The sequence below is a fragment of the Salmo salar genome, chromosome ssa26 (genome assembly GCF_905237065.1).
Source record: "Salmo salar chromosome ssa26, Ssal_v3.1, whole genome shotgun sequence".
NCBI lineage: Eukaryota > Metazoa > Chordata > Actinopteri > Salmoniformes > Salmonidae > Salmo > Salmo salar.
The window spans coordinates 26,878,389-26,894,918 of record NC_059467.1 but is presented as its reverse complement, the minus strand read 5'-3'; the positions used below and the strand labels follow the sequence as shown (position 1 = coordinate 26,894,918).

The following is a 16,530-nucleotide window of genomic DNA, read 5'->3' as shown; positions in this document are numbered from 1 at the left end:
GATGTACTGTGTGTCATCACTGGATCACCCCACTGTAGGTGAATGGGTGAGGAAAATTATGGGTTAGGCTAGACAGGTTTACCCGTCAGACCAATCAGAAATGGTCCTATTTGTGGGTTATCACAGAGAGGAAGTTAGAAATCTGATGGGTTAGAGAGGAAGGACTGGGAGAGGCTCTGGATTGGACCGGATCTCCTGACTCAGGGAAGACAAGAGAGGGCACGTCATACGTCCCACGCAGCCACAGGCTCCCTCAGCTCTAAAATGTGGTGTATAATGTGTGTGACAGCCGGACTGGAGGAGGGAGAGAGATGCAGACCTAGGTTTTCTCTCTCCTTCTCTGTGTCTAAATCAGGATAACACTGAATGAATCCACAGACTGACACCTGTGCGATAGCAAGTGTGCTATAAACTCCCCAGGGATGGAGAGCATTTACCTTCTCTTTGGCTGACTATTGGCCCTTGCTAAGATATCAGTATAATAATAATATAATCAAAACATATTTGCCATTATTAACAGCAGTCAGTATAATAATATATTGAAAACCTTTTGGCCCTTGCTAACAGCAGCAAGTTTAAGAATATAATCAAAACATATCAGTTAATTCTTTGATGAAACATACTAGACAAATACTAAAAGAAGCAAGCATTCCATATTTAATTTGAAGACAAGGTAAGCTCTATACTTGGCATGTAGGTTTTCTCAGTCATGGGTGGCAGACATTGGGTTGTATGGGGGAGGGGAGGGGAGGGGCGTGGTATATGTAATTGTACTGTACAATAACATCCATCCTCCAGGTTTATCTATCTTTGTGGACAGTGTAGGAAGGAACACAGGGACCAGTCTAGAGAGTCTTATTATGATCGCCCACTGACTGTCTTAGGATACACATGATCTACCGACTTCTACCTCAGGCAATCAAGAAGATGTTTGTTCATAGCTTTGACTAGAGAAAGACAAAGGCAACAGTATAGAATGGAGACTGTTTATTATTGATGTTTGAGCTGCCAGGCCTTTTTCAAGACAAGACTCAATGGGACAATGCACTGTTATGACCATACAGGGAAGAATGTGAGTCATTAATAACTTTAACTTACACACATATTTTTTAATACTTTCAGAATAACTTAATGTTTAACAAATACTTTCTTTGTTCAGTACCCTTGTCTCTTTTTTATAGCCCTGTGTCTGCCACATTCCACTTGTTCTGAAACACTACAGTTAATGTGTGTTTTTTTGGATCGCCCACAATCCTCTCAGGTGTTTTTAAATGATCTCATTCTCCATAAGTTACACTGTGTTGCTTCCTTCAGAACCAGCACAGGCCTGATCATATTCCCTCATGTATTATAACACACAGATACATCTCTTCAAGTGTGTTCACTGTAATACCATAATCTACAGCATAGCACTGACAACAGGGATTAATCATGGGCTTTGGAGAGGAGAGGAGAGCACTGCATTGCTACAGCAACACACATCATTCTCTGAAAACACACCCAGCTGGTTTAGACAGAATCTTGACAGAAACCTAAATCTGACAGAAACACTGTGCCTCCATACACACATGGAGAGGATGTGTTGTTCCCTCAGTGTTTCTCTCACCTATAGGAGAACACTGTCAGAACCCTTCTGTCCTGAGTAACTCCTGCTGTGTATGCACTTATTGAGAAGTGATGCGGTACTCAGCGGTAGCCATGTGATTAATTACTGTTGTTTTATCTGTTGTGTAGCTTTATGCCAGTATATAGAGGCTACTAAATTCAGAGATGGGGCCAGAGGATTGGCGAGTGCAGATGAAGGTAACCCCCACCAGCCCCCTCCTCAGAATGACCTCACCTCCGCTTGCTCCTTTAACCTGACACGCCCTTGTTTCACAGCACTCTCCTTTTGTTGATTTGCAATGTTTCTGAGAACTCAGTTCTGCACAGGTGAGGGGAACTCTGCAAGTACTTTTCCTTCTGTCCTTCCTCCCTCTTTCCACCCTTCCCGGTCCTCCCTCTCTCCTCCTCCTCCTTCTTCTTCCTCCTCCTCCTCCTCCTACTCTACCTTCACCTCCTCTTTTGGAAGCTAGCTATTGAACAACAAGCCAATCTGTTTGACAATCACTGCGTCTCTCACACACCCAGTTCTACCTACATGTACCAGCGCTGGTGTTGCTTGGCCAATGTGTACTCTCCCCCTCCACTCTGAATGACTTATCAATCATGTCTTGGTGTGTGCATCACTTCTGCTTTCACTGTGGATCTGAATCAATTTAATTTGTGTTGGTTTATTTGATTGATTGATTGTTTTGCGGGTTGCTTTGCCTGTATTGCCATAAAAGCTGTCACTTTACTGGTAATTCTATATGTAGAAGTTTGTTTTCTTATAAGCAACAAGCATTGTCTTTTTCTGAATAGATTTATACAAACAAAACCCAATACATAGTATTATTATCTGACTATTTGACCTCTTTGGCAGCGGTTACTTTCCTTCACTGGCCCAGTACAGGATGCTGTTGACAGCTTTACATGATGCAATACAGCCTTTCTCTCCAGACCACTGTGCTCACTTCGTATTTCCTGTGAGGAGGGTTGTCTTGTGCCTCAAGTCTGCTTCTGATTGGGCCTCTGCATCCTTTTGCGCTTCTGTTGCACTTTGAGCCCTGAGTCCTGAATTTTTTGCTCTCTCTTTTTTCTTCTGTCTTTTTCTCTGTCCCTCTATTTCTCCCTCTCTTTTAGGTGAGAATTTTGAGCAGAGTCCACTGCGGAGAACCTTTAAATCCAAAGTTCTAGCGCACTACCCAGAGAATGTGGAGTGGAGTCCCTTTGACCAGGATGCCGTTGGCATGGTAAGGGAACTGCGGAATGTGTAACTAACACAAAGTGTATTTTATTTGAAGCTACACCCATTTCTGTTTCCAGGGTTTACATCTGTATGTCATTATGGATTAGAACCTGTATTGTTTAGCTGACTGACTAACCTGATCTATTATCTCCTCTCTCAGTTGTGTATGCCAAAGGGTCTGGCCTTCCGCACGCAGGCGGACACACGTGAGCCTCAGTTCCACTCCTTCATCATCACGCGGGAGGATGGCTCGAGGACGTACGGCTTCGCCCTCACTTTCTACGAGGAGGTGACCAGCAAGCAGATCTGCAGCGCCATGCAGACCCTGTACCACATGCACAATGCCGAACAATACGACATCCTGCACACCCCCACCACCCCGCGGTGCCCCGAGGACCAGCGCCACCTCCATCCCCACCCTCTCAACCCCCACCCCCAACACACGCTCCTCCCCATGCCCTCCATCTCCCGGCTGCAGCGCTTCAACTCCTACGACATCAGCCGTGACACGCTCTACGTGTCCAAGTGCATCTGCCTCATCGCTCCCATGGCCTTCCCCCAAGCCTGCAGGAAGGTGCTCCAGCAGCTCCACCAGGCCGTCTCCTCCCCACAGCCCCCACCCCTCCCCTTGGAGAGCTACGTCTACAACATCCTGTACGAGGTGCCCCTGCCTCCCGCTGGGCGCTCCCTAAAGTTCTCGGGGGTGTATGGGCCAGTGGTGTGCCAGAGGCCCAGCACGGCAGAGCTGCCTCTCTTTGACTTCCCTATCAGCCAGGTGTTTGAGCTGCTGGGGGTGGAGAACGTCCTCCAGCTGTTTACCTGCGCCCTGTTGGAGATCCAGATCCTGCTCTACTCACAGCGTAAGTCCTTACTTAGGCTCTTTCTCTCTGATCTGCAGAGCTTTCTGTGGTTTTCTGTCTATTGTCCCCATCGCTTTTAGAAAGGATTGGGATTTGTTATTTCAACAGAAATACTGACATTTTAGAAGAAATCAGAAATAACAGTTGTGGTTAGGATCTTCGGTATGTTCATTGGAACTATTATCCAGGCAGATTAAATAAACTATCGTGTGATTCCATTAAAGGCCCAGTGCAGTCAGAAACTCAATTTCCTAGTGTTTTATATATATTTCCATACTATGAGTTTGTATTAATACTGTGAAATGGTGAAAATGATAATGGACTTTTAGTGTGAGAGCTGTTTGAAAAGACCGCCTGAAATGTATGCATGTTTTGGTGGGATGGAGTTTTGGCCTTCCATGGTGACATCATCATGTACTAAATTTGTTAATAGACCAATATAATTTGAGTTCCAAACCTCTCTGCCAATAACAAATAACAGCTAGTTTCCCCCTCCCTATCCAGACAGTCCTAGCAAAATTCTTGCTTGAGACATTGCCCTTTGCTAAGAAGCTATTTTTATATATATATTTTTTTAACCTTTTTAATTTGAAACAATCACAGTAAGGTACAACATTGTTACCCAGGAGTTATTTGATATTTAGATAAAAACGGCTGCATTGTACCTTTAAGGAAAGCTGTGTTCTTCCCAGCTTGTGTAAATGTTAGTTTCTCCTCGTGTGTGTGTGTGTGTGTGTGTGTGTGTGTGTGTGTGTGTGTGTGTGTGTGTGTGTGTGTGTGTGTGTGTGTGTGTGTGTGTGTGTGTGTATCTGGTGTGTGTGTGTGTATCTGGTGTGTGTGTGCTGGTGTGAGTTGCTGGGGTAAACAGGCTGTTTTGCAGCAGCAGTGTGTGTGCTGTGAAGGGCTGTCTCTGGTGGCTGTGATCAGGCCTTCTTTGTTTCCCCCTGCTCATGTTCAACCCCAGGCCCACACTGAGAGCGATTGACAGTGAATAGGGGCACATTCAAGAGGAGCTTTTTTGGGAGGAATGAGAAATATTTAGATATGACATAGTTCATTTAGCACATTTAAAAATGAGATCTACAGAATTGATAGAAACAGGTCTTCCACTATGTGTGAAAAGAAACAGCATTATACATAATAAATCAGCTCCAATCAGGAATTGTTTTGTTCAGGGACCAATGTTGGAGGTTTTGAAAAGAAAATGTGCTTTTCAGCATTATACAGAATGGCGCATTCCTCCTCCATGGAAGCACACTGGGATTGACTTTGATCAGAGTCAGTGGAGTGCAGCAGGAAGATTGTTTCAGGATTGGGGAGCTGGCGTGTTGATAGGATCCATTACGGAGACAGGGAAAAGGCAAATTGTTTATAAAACGCCAGGGGCTCGAGGAGCAATGCTGTGGTGTTGCTAGGCAACCCTTGCAGGAGGATAAGGAGGAGGACGCAGTCAGTGATGCAGGGTAAAGATGATTGGTTGGAGATGACATCATCCCTTTTTTTCTCCAGAAGGCTCATTGCAGAATGTGTGCTGAGGAGTGTTTTCTAGAGTGTGAACCTGTGAGCTTTCCACTGAGCAGGGACAGGGTGTCGTTAGTTAAAACTGCATAGGCTGAGGCAAGTTATGCCCCATACTAAAAATTAGCTGACTGGAGAGGGTCTGTTCTAAAAATAAAGGCATAATTCATAACTCAGATACATAGGCCCTGGCCTGGCCAGTGTCTTTCCCACATACAGTAAGTACATGAATCCTCTTTGAAACGAGCATCTGCTGCTGTTTTTCCCATCTCTCCAAGTAGATCAATGGAAGCTTGCCATTTCCCCTGCCTGGCCTGCATGTTAGTAGTCCGTATATAGAGCTCTCATTCTGTTAGCAAACCACTCAAATAGGCTCCGATGACCTTATTCGTCTTGGAAAGTCCTTGTGGAAAGCAGCGTAACAGAGGGGAGTACAAATGGAGGACTACGCCAACACTGAAGCTCATTAGATTAGCCCCAGTTGAATATCTGATGAATGACCCTATTAAAGAGTGTGTTTTCTCTTAGACTAGATTAGCTGTTGGCAAGGCCTGTGTGTGTGTGTTAATGTGGTGCGGTGTGTTTGTGTGTTTGTGTGTGTGCACGCATTTGTGTGTTTGTGTTTGTGTGTGTGTGTGTGTGTGTATACTATCATGTGCTTGATTGTGCGTGAGCGCACTTCCTTGCATTTGCATGTGTGTGTGTGTGTGTGTGTGTCTGTCTGTCTGTCTGTCTGTCTGTCTGTCTGTCTGTCTGTCTGTCTGTCTGTCTGTCTGTCTGTCTGTCTGTCTGTCTGTCTGTTTGTGGTTTTTCTCAGGAAGGTGGTATCATGCTCTGAAAAGGCCTGTTGTTCACCAGGCAAGGTCAGAGCACTAGCAGACAGGCTAGATTAGTATTCCTGTTTCTGAGTCCCTTGCCCAGGTCCTGGGAGAGGTGGCCCAACCAGGGGAAGACCCAGCCTGGGAGAGAGCCTGTTCTGGGGGGAGAGGGCCTGTTCTGGGGGGAGAGGGGAGAGGTTCTGTTCTGGGGGGAGAGAGGAGAGGGGAGAGGGCCTGTTCTGGGGAGAGAGAGGAGAGGGGAGAGGGCCTGTTCTGGGGGAGAGAGAGGAGAGGGGAGAGGGCCTGTTCTGGGGAGAGAGAGGAGAGGGGAGGGGGCCTGTTCTGGGGAGAGAGAGGAGAGGGGAGAGGGCCTGTTCTGGGGAGAGAGAGGAGAGGGGAGAGGGCCTGTTCTGGGGAGAGAGAGGAGAGGGGAGGGGGCCTGTTCTAGGGGAAGAGAGAAGAGGGCCTGTTCTGGGGGGAAAGAGGAGAGGGGAGGGGGCCTGTTCTGGGGGGAGAACAGGGGAGAACATAAGGCCAAATGAAGAACAAGTAGTTATTTTGGCAGTAGAAAGCAAAGACAGAGCTGCTACTGAATATAGACTTGTTGTGACTGATAGAGAAGGAATGTAAATAAACAGGACTGGATGGAAGTTTACATGGATGCCAAACACTTGATTTGGAGTGGACTGTTTAACCCTGTACATTAGAATACATTGCATACTGTAGGTGTCAAAACAATTAGCCTTTGTGACCATATAAAACCAGTCAGTTTGTGACTCTCTCCTCTGTTGTTTGTGTGACAGATTACCAGAGGCTGATGACTGTTGCGGAGAGCATCACAGCCTTAATGTTCCCTTTCCAGTGGCAGCATGTCTATGTGCCCATCCTGCCCGCCTCACTGCTGCACTTCCTGGATGCCCCAGTGCCCTACCTGATGGGCCTGCACTCCAACGGAGAGGGTGACCGCACCAAACTAGAGCTGCCCCAGGAGGTAACCTATACACTCATGCACCTATGCCTGCATGTTTGCACACACTCACGTACGCACAGCTACTCACATACACACACGCACACACACAAATTGAAATAGATTTTTGAGATTTATGCATGTCATTATTTCTCTAGGGTCGTTTACCTTTTTCATTTCTCTCCTTTCTCTCCTCTCCCATCCTCCCTGTTCCTTCTCTCCAAAAGGCATTTTTAATTGGAAACATTCAGCTCTAGCTGAAACCATTTAGTTGGATTCCCTCAGCCCAGCCCTCTTTAAATGCAGCCTGTCAGAGCGATAACAAGTCATTTCTAATCAGATTGCAATGCGTGAATGGTGTTTGTGCTGAGAATACTAACAATGACTTCCCTCTGGACACTCCTGCCAACCCCATCTCCAACTGCTGTCTGATACACCCAACAAAGTGACGGCATGAAATTGGCTAATCTGTAGAGAGAATCACAGGGCCTTACAACACAGATTACAAACCATCCCTCGTTCCCTAGCTCTCCAGGCTTGTTTTTGTCCTTCATTTTGATTAACAGTCGTTTTCCCACCAAATTTACACAAAGGAGGTGAATTTTTGATCAATTTACTTATATGATTGATTAATTACTTAGATAACCCATTCATAAATGCTAAATGGTTATCATTAAACATTATTCACGCTTAAAGATTTTTCTTAAATAAAATGGCTTTGTGTTTACTTCTTAATAATGTTCTCAGAGGGTAGAGTGTGTCCTTTGTGAGGACAAACAGCCCTCATTAACCATGTTGTAGCTTACCCATGCTTTTACAGTTGATCAAAACACGTTGCTTTGCTACTGTACACAGCAATTCTGCTAAGGGCCCTTCAACATAGAGCCTGGAGGAAGGGTGCTGTGTGTGCAACAAGCTTTTACACATCTGGAGCCGGTCCAATGGAAAGAGCTATGATGAATAAAAAGCCTGAGAATTTGTGAATTGATGACCTAAGTCAATCTCAATATTGCCTTATTCATCCATTTCTATATTTAAATCCTAATACTCTTAAGATGAAAAGCAGCAGATCAACAATGGAGTGCTGATCTTGTTCAAAAGAGTAATTTGTCCCATTCAGAATATCTGTTGATATTATATTACTGTCTTCAGTTAATGTCTTGAAGTCATCCACATCTTTTCTCACTATGCCTCAATTGGTACTTCTCTGCGTTAAGCCACCTAGTGGAGCAAAGTGGTAATGGTTCTGCTATAACAAGAACATAACTATCACTCAGTTTGCTTCTCTCTGGTGTCCTCTGTTTCACTGACATGTTTACAATGACAGCTAAACAAGACCACCTGTCATTCCAGGCCAACTTATGTTTCGTGGACATCGACAACCACTTCATTGAGCTGCCAGAGGACCTCCCTCTGTTCCCCAACAAGCTAGAGTTCATCCAGGAGATCTCCGAGGTGCTGTTGGCCTTCGGTGTGTCTGCGGAGGGGAACCCGCTCCACAGCCAGGGCCAGGCCAAACACCGGGGCTTCCGCTCCACCGACATGGTTACGGACAGACGCAACGGCAACCTGGCCAGCTCCCCCCTCAACTCCTACCTGCTGAGGGAGAACGAGACCATCGCTAGACTCCAGGCCCTGGTCAAGAGGACTGGGGTCAGCCTGGAGAAGGTGAGAGCAGGGCCATGGTCATCCGTTTGACTGGAACATATTATTCTAGATAGAGCGTCTGCATATACACTGAGTCCTAATGTTTGGTATACTCAGTGTAAATTCATGCAGAATAATACTGCCTGTCTGTCACACTCTTTTGAAAATGACTAAGGGTGGGAAAGGCAGTCTATGAGCTGCCCGTGTAAGCTGCTGCCGGCTAGCTTCAAGTGTGCTGTGCTCAGCCCTGGTGACGGAGGAAGTCTGCTACATTGCCATCAACAGAAAATTGGCGCCCATACAGAACCTAATTGCCATCTGGTTTGAACACGACACAGAGGGCCGTTGGTAATAGATGGTAATGTTTCAGCAGAATCACATTACAGACCAGTGAATGAATGAATTAGCTTTTAACTACAGAGAGGAGGTCTCTCCAACTCTCCATATCTGTAGGAGCCCATAGTAAGCAGCTTATGGACTAGTAGGGGCTAGCATTAGCTTTCTCTGAAGAGATTGCCTGCTCTGATAGTCTGCTTTTAGCTCCTCATTTTGTGGGTAAGGCTTCAGGTAGGGTCATTGCGGCCATGTCTCACATTAAGGTAACCACCTGATTTAGGATCAGTGGTGTAGAGCGATGAATTAGAGGAGGGCTCAGTGGGTCACATCCCTGCCATCTGATCTGGGCTTCGTAGCCATTAATCATCTTCAAGTCTATGCGGACATGTATAGGCGACTCACTCACTGTGTCCTTTTGTCAGGCTCCTGCATGTTGAGATCTGCAACTGTGTCACACTTTGATTGTAACAGAGGAATGCGTGTGTTTTCAGGTTTTTTTTGTCAATAAATCAAAACATCTCAGACTTCCTCCCCCATGCCCCTATCAGTGCTCCAGCAGCCTGTGCTAACATGGAGATAAGAAACCCATACCCTCTATGGCAGGAGTAGGCAACTAGATTCAGTCGCGGGCTGATTTTTATCACAGCGGATGATCGGGGGCCGGAACATAATTCAAACAATTTGAACACTGCAAATCGACCACATCTAAGCCCAAAAATGTATTGGATTTGATAATAACAATAATTTCATACCTTGATTACACGATCACATATGTCTATATTTTTAATTCGTGGGAATATTGGTGATTTTACAGTTATTTTCTAACCAACCCACCCCCCGCCGGTCGCCTGTTGTCGACCCCTGCTCTATGGCTTTCTTAACTTCTGTTGTCGACCCCTGCTCTATGGCTTTCTTAACTTCTGTTGTCGACCCCTGCTCTATGGCTTTCTTAACTTCTGTTGTCGACCCCTGCTCTATGGCTTTCTTAACTTCTGTTGTCGACCCCTGCTCTATGGCTTTCTTAACTTCTGTTGTCGACCCCTGCTCTATGGCTTTCTTAACTTCTGTCATCAAACCCCTCTTTTTCTTCTTTTTCATTCTCTCTATTTTTCTGTGCTGTATTTTCCTGACCCGCTGTGTTACCTCCCCCTCCCCCTCTTCCAGCTGGATGTGAGGGTGGATGCTAGCAGCAACAAGGACCTGAAGGTGCAGTGTGATGAGGAGGAGCTGAAGATGCACCAGCTCAACATCCAGGTGCGAGAGGTCTTCGCCAACCGCTTCACCCAGATGTTCGCAGACTACGAGGTGTTTGTCATCCAGCCCAGCCAGGACAAGGAGTCCTGGTTCAGCAACAGGGACCAGATGCAGAACTTTGACAAGGTGAGATCAGGGACTGGATTCCCTATATAGTCCACTACTTTTGATAAGGGGCCCTAGGGCTATGGTCAAAAGTAGTGCACTACATAGGGAATAGGGTGCCATTTGGGACGCTGTCCCACTCCAGACTCTGAAACATTAATTTGAGTGGAAGTCTTCAATGCTCTTTAAAGCTTTTCATATTAATTGGCCCCCAGGAGTCCTCCCTTCATTTTGTGATGTGATTCTTGTCGATTCCAGGCCTCCTTCCTCTCTGACCAGCCTGAGCCCTACCTGCCCTTCCTGTCCCGTTTCCTGGAGACTCAGATGTTCGCCTCCTTCATCGATAGTAAGATCCTTTGCCATGATGACGAGGACAAGGAACACACGTTGAGGGTGTTTGACTCCCGCGTGGACAAAATCCGCATGCTGAACGTGCGCACGCCCACCCTGCGCACCTCCATGTACCAGACGTGCACCAATATTGACGAGGCGGGTAAGAAAAGAGGAAACCCATTTTCACACCTATACTATTAAGATCATTGTCTCAGATGGTGCAAGATACTTGTATGTTTTCAAGACACACATGGGAACAGTCAGTAACACCTGGAATAATTCATGACAAAATGGATTTAGCTGTTTAATTTTTTCTTCTAACTATAAATTCTTTCAAATTCCTCTCTGTAATTGTATGATTCATTGCATGCATGTCAGTTATGTACTAACCTATACATTACACAGTTATCTACACAGTTGTAATAGTCAACTACGTATGTAGCTTGCTGTCATTGGTGCTGATGATGTTGAGTGTTGGGTCAGGTTAGGGATGCATAATTCCAATAACTTAGCAAAAATTCCCAGTTTTTCCAGAAATCCAGTTTGGAAGATTCCCGGAATCAGAAGGGAATAAGCAGGAAATCATGAATCCTCCAACCAGGATTTCTGGAAAACCTGGCAATTTTGATAAGATTAAAGGAATTTTGCAACCCTAGTTCAGGTGATGATAACTCACAGCATGGAGGTGTGGCGGTAAGGAGTCAGGGATGAGATGTGGTGAATCTATGTGACCCCTCAGTGCTATGACTCATAGGCACTCACAGAGTGGCTTAACAATGACATAAGACTGTTAAATCCTCCATGACGGTTGGTGCTAATAGATCTGCTGTGACAGTACCTCATCCTCCTCCCCTCTCTGTGTCACCCCAGAGAAGGCCATAGAGATGCGGGTGGTTAAGATCGACCACACGGCCCTGCATCCCCACCTGCTGGATATGAAGATTGGCCAGGGTCGCTACGAACACGGCTTCTTCCCTCGGCTGCAGGCTGACGTGCTCTCCACTGGACCCGTCAGCAACAAGTGAGGATCACACCTCCGCAAGAGAGACTGATTTACATACTTTGATTGATAATACTTTAAAAATATGTTTGTTTTGTCTCTATCTTTGCTATTTGGCTTTCGTGTCTTTCTAAGTGAAGTTGTTTTGTTTGTATGTTAGATGGGCGAAGAGGAGTGCTCCAGCACAGTGGAGGAGGAAGGACAGACAGAAACAACACGCTGAACACCTTTACCTGGACAACGACCAGAGAGAGGTGAGAGGACATCAAGCAGCCCTAGAAAAACGGGATTAACATTCCAAAACCATATTCACGTGGATTCTGTCTATTTGTTTTTGTGTTATCGTTAGTTTCTTGTTGTTTTCTTCCTCAGTCTTCTTCATGGCTTGCGGTATTCACTTCTAAATATCGAAAGTCTGGAACGATTGAATTAAAGTCTTGTTTGTCCATTTTTCTCTGTTACTCTCCCTCAATTATTTCCTCTTGACCTAACCTCTCTTTCTGTTTCTGTTTCTATCCCTCTGACACCTACTGTCTCCCTCACATCTATCTACTGTATTTCTCTCACACACTCTCTTTGGTCTCTCGGTCTCTCTCTCTCTCTCTCTCTCTCTCTCTCTCTCTCTCTCTCTCTCTTTCTCTCTTTCTCTCTCTCTCTCCGTCTCACACACACGCTCCCAGCATGTGGAGTGTCTGTTCCCGGAGCTGCAGCTCCTGCTGTTTCTAGACTACTACTGGCTCTCGCAGTCCTTCAGGCCCTGTCTAAAGTCTGTGGCTGTGGATGTGGTATGTGTTGGCAGTGGGTGGGGCCTGAGCCTCACACCACGTCCACATGGCCCTTCCCCCCATGTGGTCCTCACTCCCTCCTCCTCCTAGCATCACAGCTTTACCTGATACTCCAGATCACTTTCCAGGGTTTCTTCTCAGGTTTAGGGTTTCACTTTAGGGTGCACTTAACTCCACATTAAGAAAGTCATATTTAGATTGATTTGACAGAATCCCAGAAAACACATGGCACTCACACGCCTCCCAGGATGGATGTTGAGGTCAGAAAGGTAAAAGACAGAAACACATCGTCCATCATGAAATGACCTCAGTACAGGCAGCTCAGCTCATTATACAACTGACTCAGAGCTCCTCCCTCTCCTTCCTCTGGAATGATCAATCCCTCATTGTAGTAGTGACCAGAAATCTATCCACTGTATGCACTGTATACGTTCTGTGGTTGGTTGCCGAGTGGTGTGACTCTCTGTGTTTATGTGATGATGAACATTGAGCCAGATTGATTACTCTCCCTTGGTGTATAGCCTACTCTTAGGCCACTCCACGTGTGTCCTCTCTGACCCTGTCCTTCCATGACCCTGTCCTGTCTGACCCTGTCCTCTCTGTCTCATTACAGAAATACATCCAGGAGGCCAGAAACCTGGGCACTACCATCCGGCAGCCCAAGCTGTCCAACCTCTCCCCTTCCGTCATCGCTCAGACCAACTGGAAGTTTGTGGAGGGTCTGCTGAAGGAGTGCAGGAATAAGGTACAGTAAATACCAGTCTTCCTACATCTCACTCTTACGCAGACATATTACGATTGCAATAACCATTGCAGTAGACTGTTGCAGTAGACAATCCCATGGATATTGAGATACAACACCTTCAGTGAGTCTCCATTAGTTTCAATGTCACTCAGAAGTATTCTGATGTCAATGACCGTTGCAGTAGACTATTACTTGGATATTGAGATCCAGCACCTGTAGTGTCGACCATCTGGCCTCCAGAGATGGTAATCTCCCTGTACGGTGATGTGTGTGTCGCTCCAGACCAAGCGCATGCTGGTTGAGAAGATGGGCAGGGAGGCAGTGGAGCTGGGTCATGGGGAGGTCAGCATTACAGGTGTGGAGGAGAACACACTTATCGCCTCCCTCTGTGACCTGCTGGAGAGAATCTGGAGCCATGGGCTGCAGGTCAAACAGGTCAGCACACACACACAATCACACACAATCACACACACACACACACACACACACACACACACACACACACACACACACACACACACACACACACACACACACACACACACACACACACACACACACTCTCACACACACACAATCACACACACACACACACACACACACACACACACACACACACACACACACACACACACACACACACGCAAATGCAAGGAAGTATTATTTAAAAACAGTATATATACACACTAACACACATGTATGCATTTAGGTGCATTCAATGCGCATACATTCATTCCCGCATCTCCATCTTCATCTGCCAGGGTAAATCTGCCTTGTGGTCCCACCTGCTCCACTATCAGGAGAGCAAAGAGAAGACGGATGCAGCACCGGCCGGTTTGGGTCCCCCAGGTAAGCTACTCGTTGAATCCTGAAATGTGATAAATGGACGGTGATGTAAAGCCATAGCCACATCCCTCTCTCTCCTCCCCACATCAGGTCTCATCCACGACATAGAGAGACGCAAGTCTGACGCTGGCGCTGCCTTGGCCCCTCTCAAGGTATCCCTGATCAGGGATATGAGGTGAGTCTCCTCATCCATTCACCAGATCTACCACAGTATCACAGTATCAGTGTCTTCAGATGCTCTGCCTACCGTATATACACTATTTGTCAAGTATCCTCGTGAATATACATTTCAAGTCCTTTGGTCTTGAAATGATGGATGGTTGTAAGGGGAATGTTGCAAGTGATACTATACTATTCTGCCTGTGTTGATTATCCCTTCTGTAGTGGCAGAAGCGGTTCAAATGTATGCCTTCGTACCTCTACGTACTTCTTTGAAAATGACAATTTCGAATCAAGGTGAGATAATGATTGATTGATCATACCTCAGAATGTAATGATTTCAAAGTGTTTTCACTGCCATCTTGTGGCCCACTGACGAAAAACACTTTCAGTCAAGACAGAATATTATCAATGATTCAAGACCATATGTAGTGGAAAAATACTGACATCAGCCTCATAGCCATGCATCTCAAGCTTTGCAGCAGGCATAAACACTTGATTACCAGCTATGATTTAAAAAAATATATATAGTATATGTATATATCCACTGTACAGTGTAAACTGAAAGCTTAGCCTTCCATCTTTGTGTTCTATTTGATCAGACTTGACCTACAGTCCTCATGGTCTTCATGTCTGGTCCCTCATGTCTGGTCCAAATGCTATACCAACATGTAAATCTTGGTGGGGCAAACTCCCCCAAATGTATTTAGATGCATGCCAGCAAAACCACTACACAACACAACACTGAACAATACATGAATTACGCTATAAAACGGTGACAAACGGTGCCCACAAACTGTTAGGGCCAACATAAAGCTGTCCCAACAGCAGAGCTTTCTTTTCAGCACCATGAAGTGAATCCTTACCACTGCTACACCTGGCTATCAGCGGAGCCTTGTCTGGCAGCGACACAGTTCATTCAGCCACATTTACTGCCTTTAAAAACACCATAGCTGATATGGCTGACTTTCTTAAACAAATGTGGTTTTACTGACAATTGAGATGTACAAACTATGGCATAAGGTGACGACGAGCGGATAAGAGGCAATCTGTAATTTCGATTAAGACATTAATGAGTGAGCTAGGACGGATGTAGTCAATATAGCTATTTGTTCTGCACTTTTGAAATGTACAGCGACAGAATTTAGAACATGGGCTGTTCTTACAGTATTCTCCCTGTACACCAAGTCAGAACCGTAGGATAAATAAATGGGGCCTATAAGCAGACAATGAAAGCTCTTACAATATTCAATGATTATATTTCTCTTAAACAGGCTATAGGCTACATGTGCACCACCAAGTCAGAAGAGTAGGCTAAGTTATGAGGGGGAAAGTGACCAAATTATTAGGGTGAGGCACATGGGCTACTAACAGCATACTAAACAACATACACTTAGTATTACTTTCTTAGCTACAGTATACATATCTCCTGGCATATTACATCATTTATGCAGCAGCATACAATACATTTTTGGACTGACCTTGTTGTGCTGTGCTCACTTGATGACAAAATTTTGTCATCAAACTTTGTCATCAAAGTCTGTCATTCTCTGGATTTATGGTGCTTTCAAGACAACTGGGAATTCGGAAAAAAACTAGGTTGAATCATGACATCAGTGATCTTCAGGTCGGAGCTCTAAAAAGAAGCCAGAGTTCCCGACTTGGAATTCCAAGTTGGATAACCATTCAAAACGTATTTTCCCAGTCGGAGCTTGTTTTTTTTCTTCAGATTTCCCAGTCCCAAGTCTGAGATTTTCCAGTTCCGAGTTTCCAGTTGTTTTGAACGTGGCAGAAATCATGCTGGATTGACAGCATGAATGTTAATCCTTTTAAGCTTGGAAAAGAAACCCTTAAACCCATACTTGTACTACACACCCACTCCATTGAATAGCAGGCTAGAGATTGATTTGCAATGCTTGCAGTTAGCCAATGATTCCTTCCAAACCACTCATTGTTGAATTTGCGATTTCCAACTTGTCGTGTAATGTTTATGTCCAATGGCCGATGAGCACCGATACATTTAATCTATAATGTCTCTTCATATGACAAGGATTGAAATGGATTTGCCAGTAGATTGTCGATGCGGTTCATGATGATGACTGCTTGTCTAACTTCCTAGCTAAGATTTTGAAAGTATGATGTTGACATGATCAGTCCAATCAAAGCTACGGTAGATATAACGTGATTTGAAGTATTTTTATCTGTGGCCAATGACCTTGAGCCTTCTTGGATGGGCAATGTAACTCTCTAGCAGCACCCAAGGGACTTGCATTTTCAAGCTTTCCCCATAGATTTTGCGGCAATGTAGTGTCCCAATGAGTGACAGA

At 45.4% G+C, this 16,530-nt stretch overlaps 1 protein-coding gene across 4 annotated transcripts in view; it reads left to right on the top strand.

The window, feature by feature from the left end:
- dennd5a (DENN/MADD domain containing 5A) overlaps positions 1-16,530 on the top strand; it is a 93,387-nt gene that overhangs the window by 60,804 nt on the left and 16,053 nt on the right. The window contains exons 2-15 of one of the 4 annotated variants that reach the window (XM_014176035.2): positions 1,735-1,803; positions 2,725-2,834; positions 2,991-3,690; positions 6,830-7,017; positions 8,347-8,661; positions 10,141-10,356; positions 10,594-10,828; positions 11,539-11,689; positions 11,829-11,922; positions 13,067-13,198; positions 13,481-13,633; positions 13,960-14,047; positions 14,135-14,219; positions 14,429-14,500. In XM_014176035.2, coding sequence (XP_014031510.1) covers positions 1,735-1,803; positions 2,725-2,834; positions 2,991-3,690; positions 6,830-7,017; positions 8,347-8,661; positions 10,141-10,356; positions 10,594-10,828; positions 11,539-11,689; positions 11,829-11,922; positions 13,067-13,198; positions 13,481-13,633; positions 13,960-14,047; positions 14,135-14,219; positions 14,429-14,500 — 2,608 coding nt within the window. The remainder of the gene's footprint in view (positions 1-1,734; positions 1,804-2,724; positions 2,835-2,990; positions 3,691-6,829; positions 7,018-8,346; positions 8,662-10,140; positions 10,357-10,593; positions 10,829-11,538; positions 11,690-11,828; positions 11,923-13,066; positions 13,199-13,480; positions 13,634-13,959; positions 14,048-14,134; positions 14,220-14,428; positions 14,501-16,530) is intronic. The other 3 variants (XM_014176037.2, XM_014176038.2, XM_014176039.2) reach the window with 3 other exon arrangements.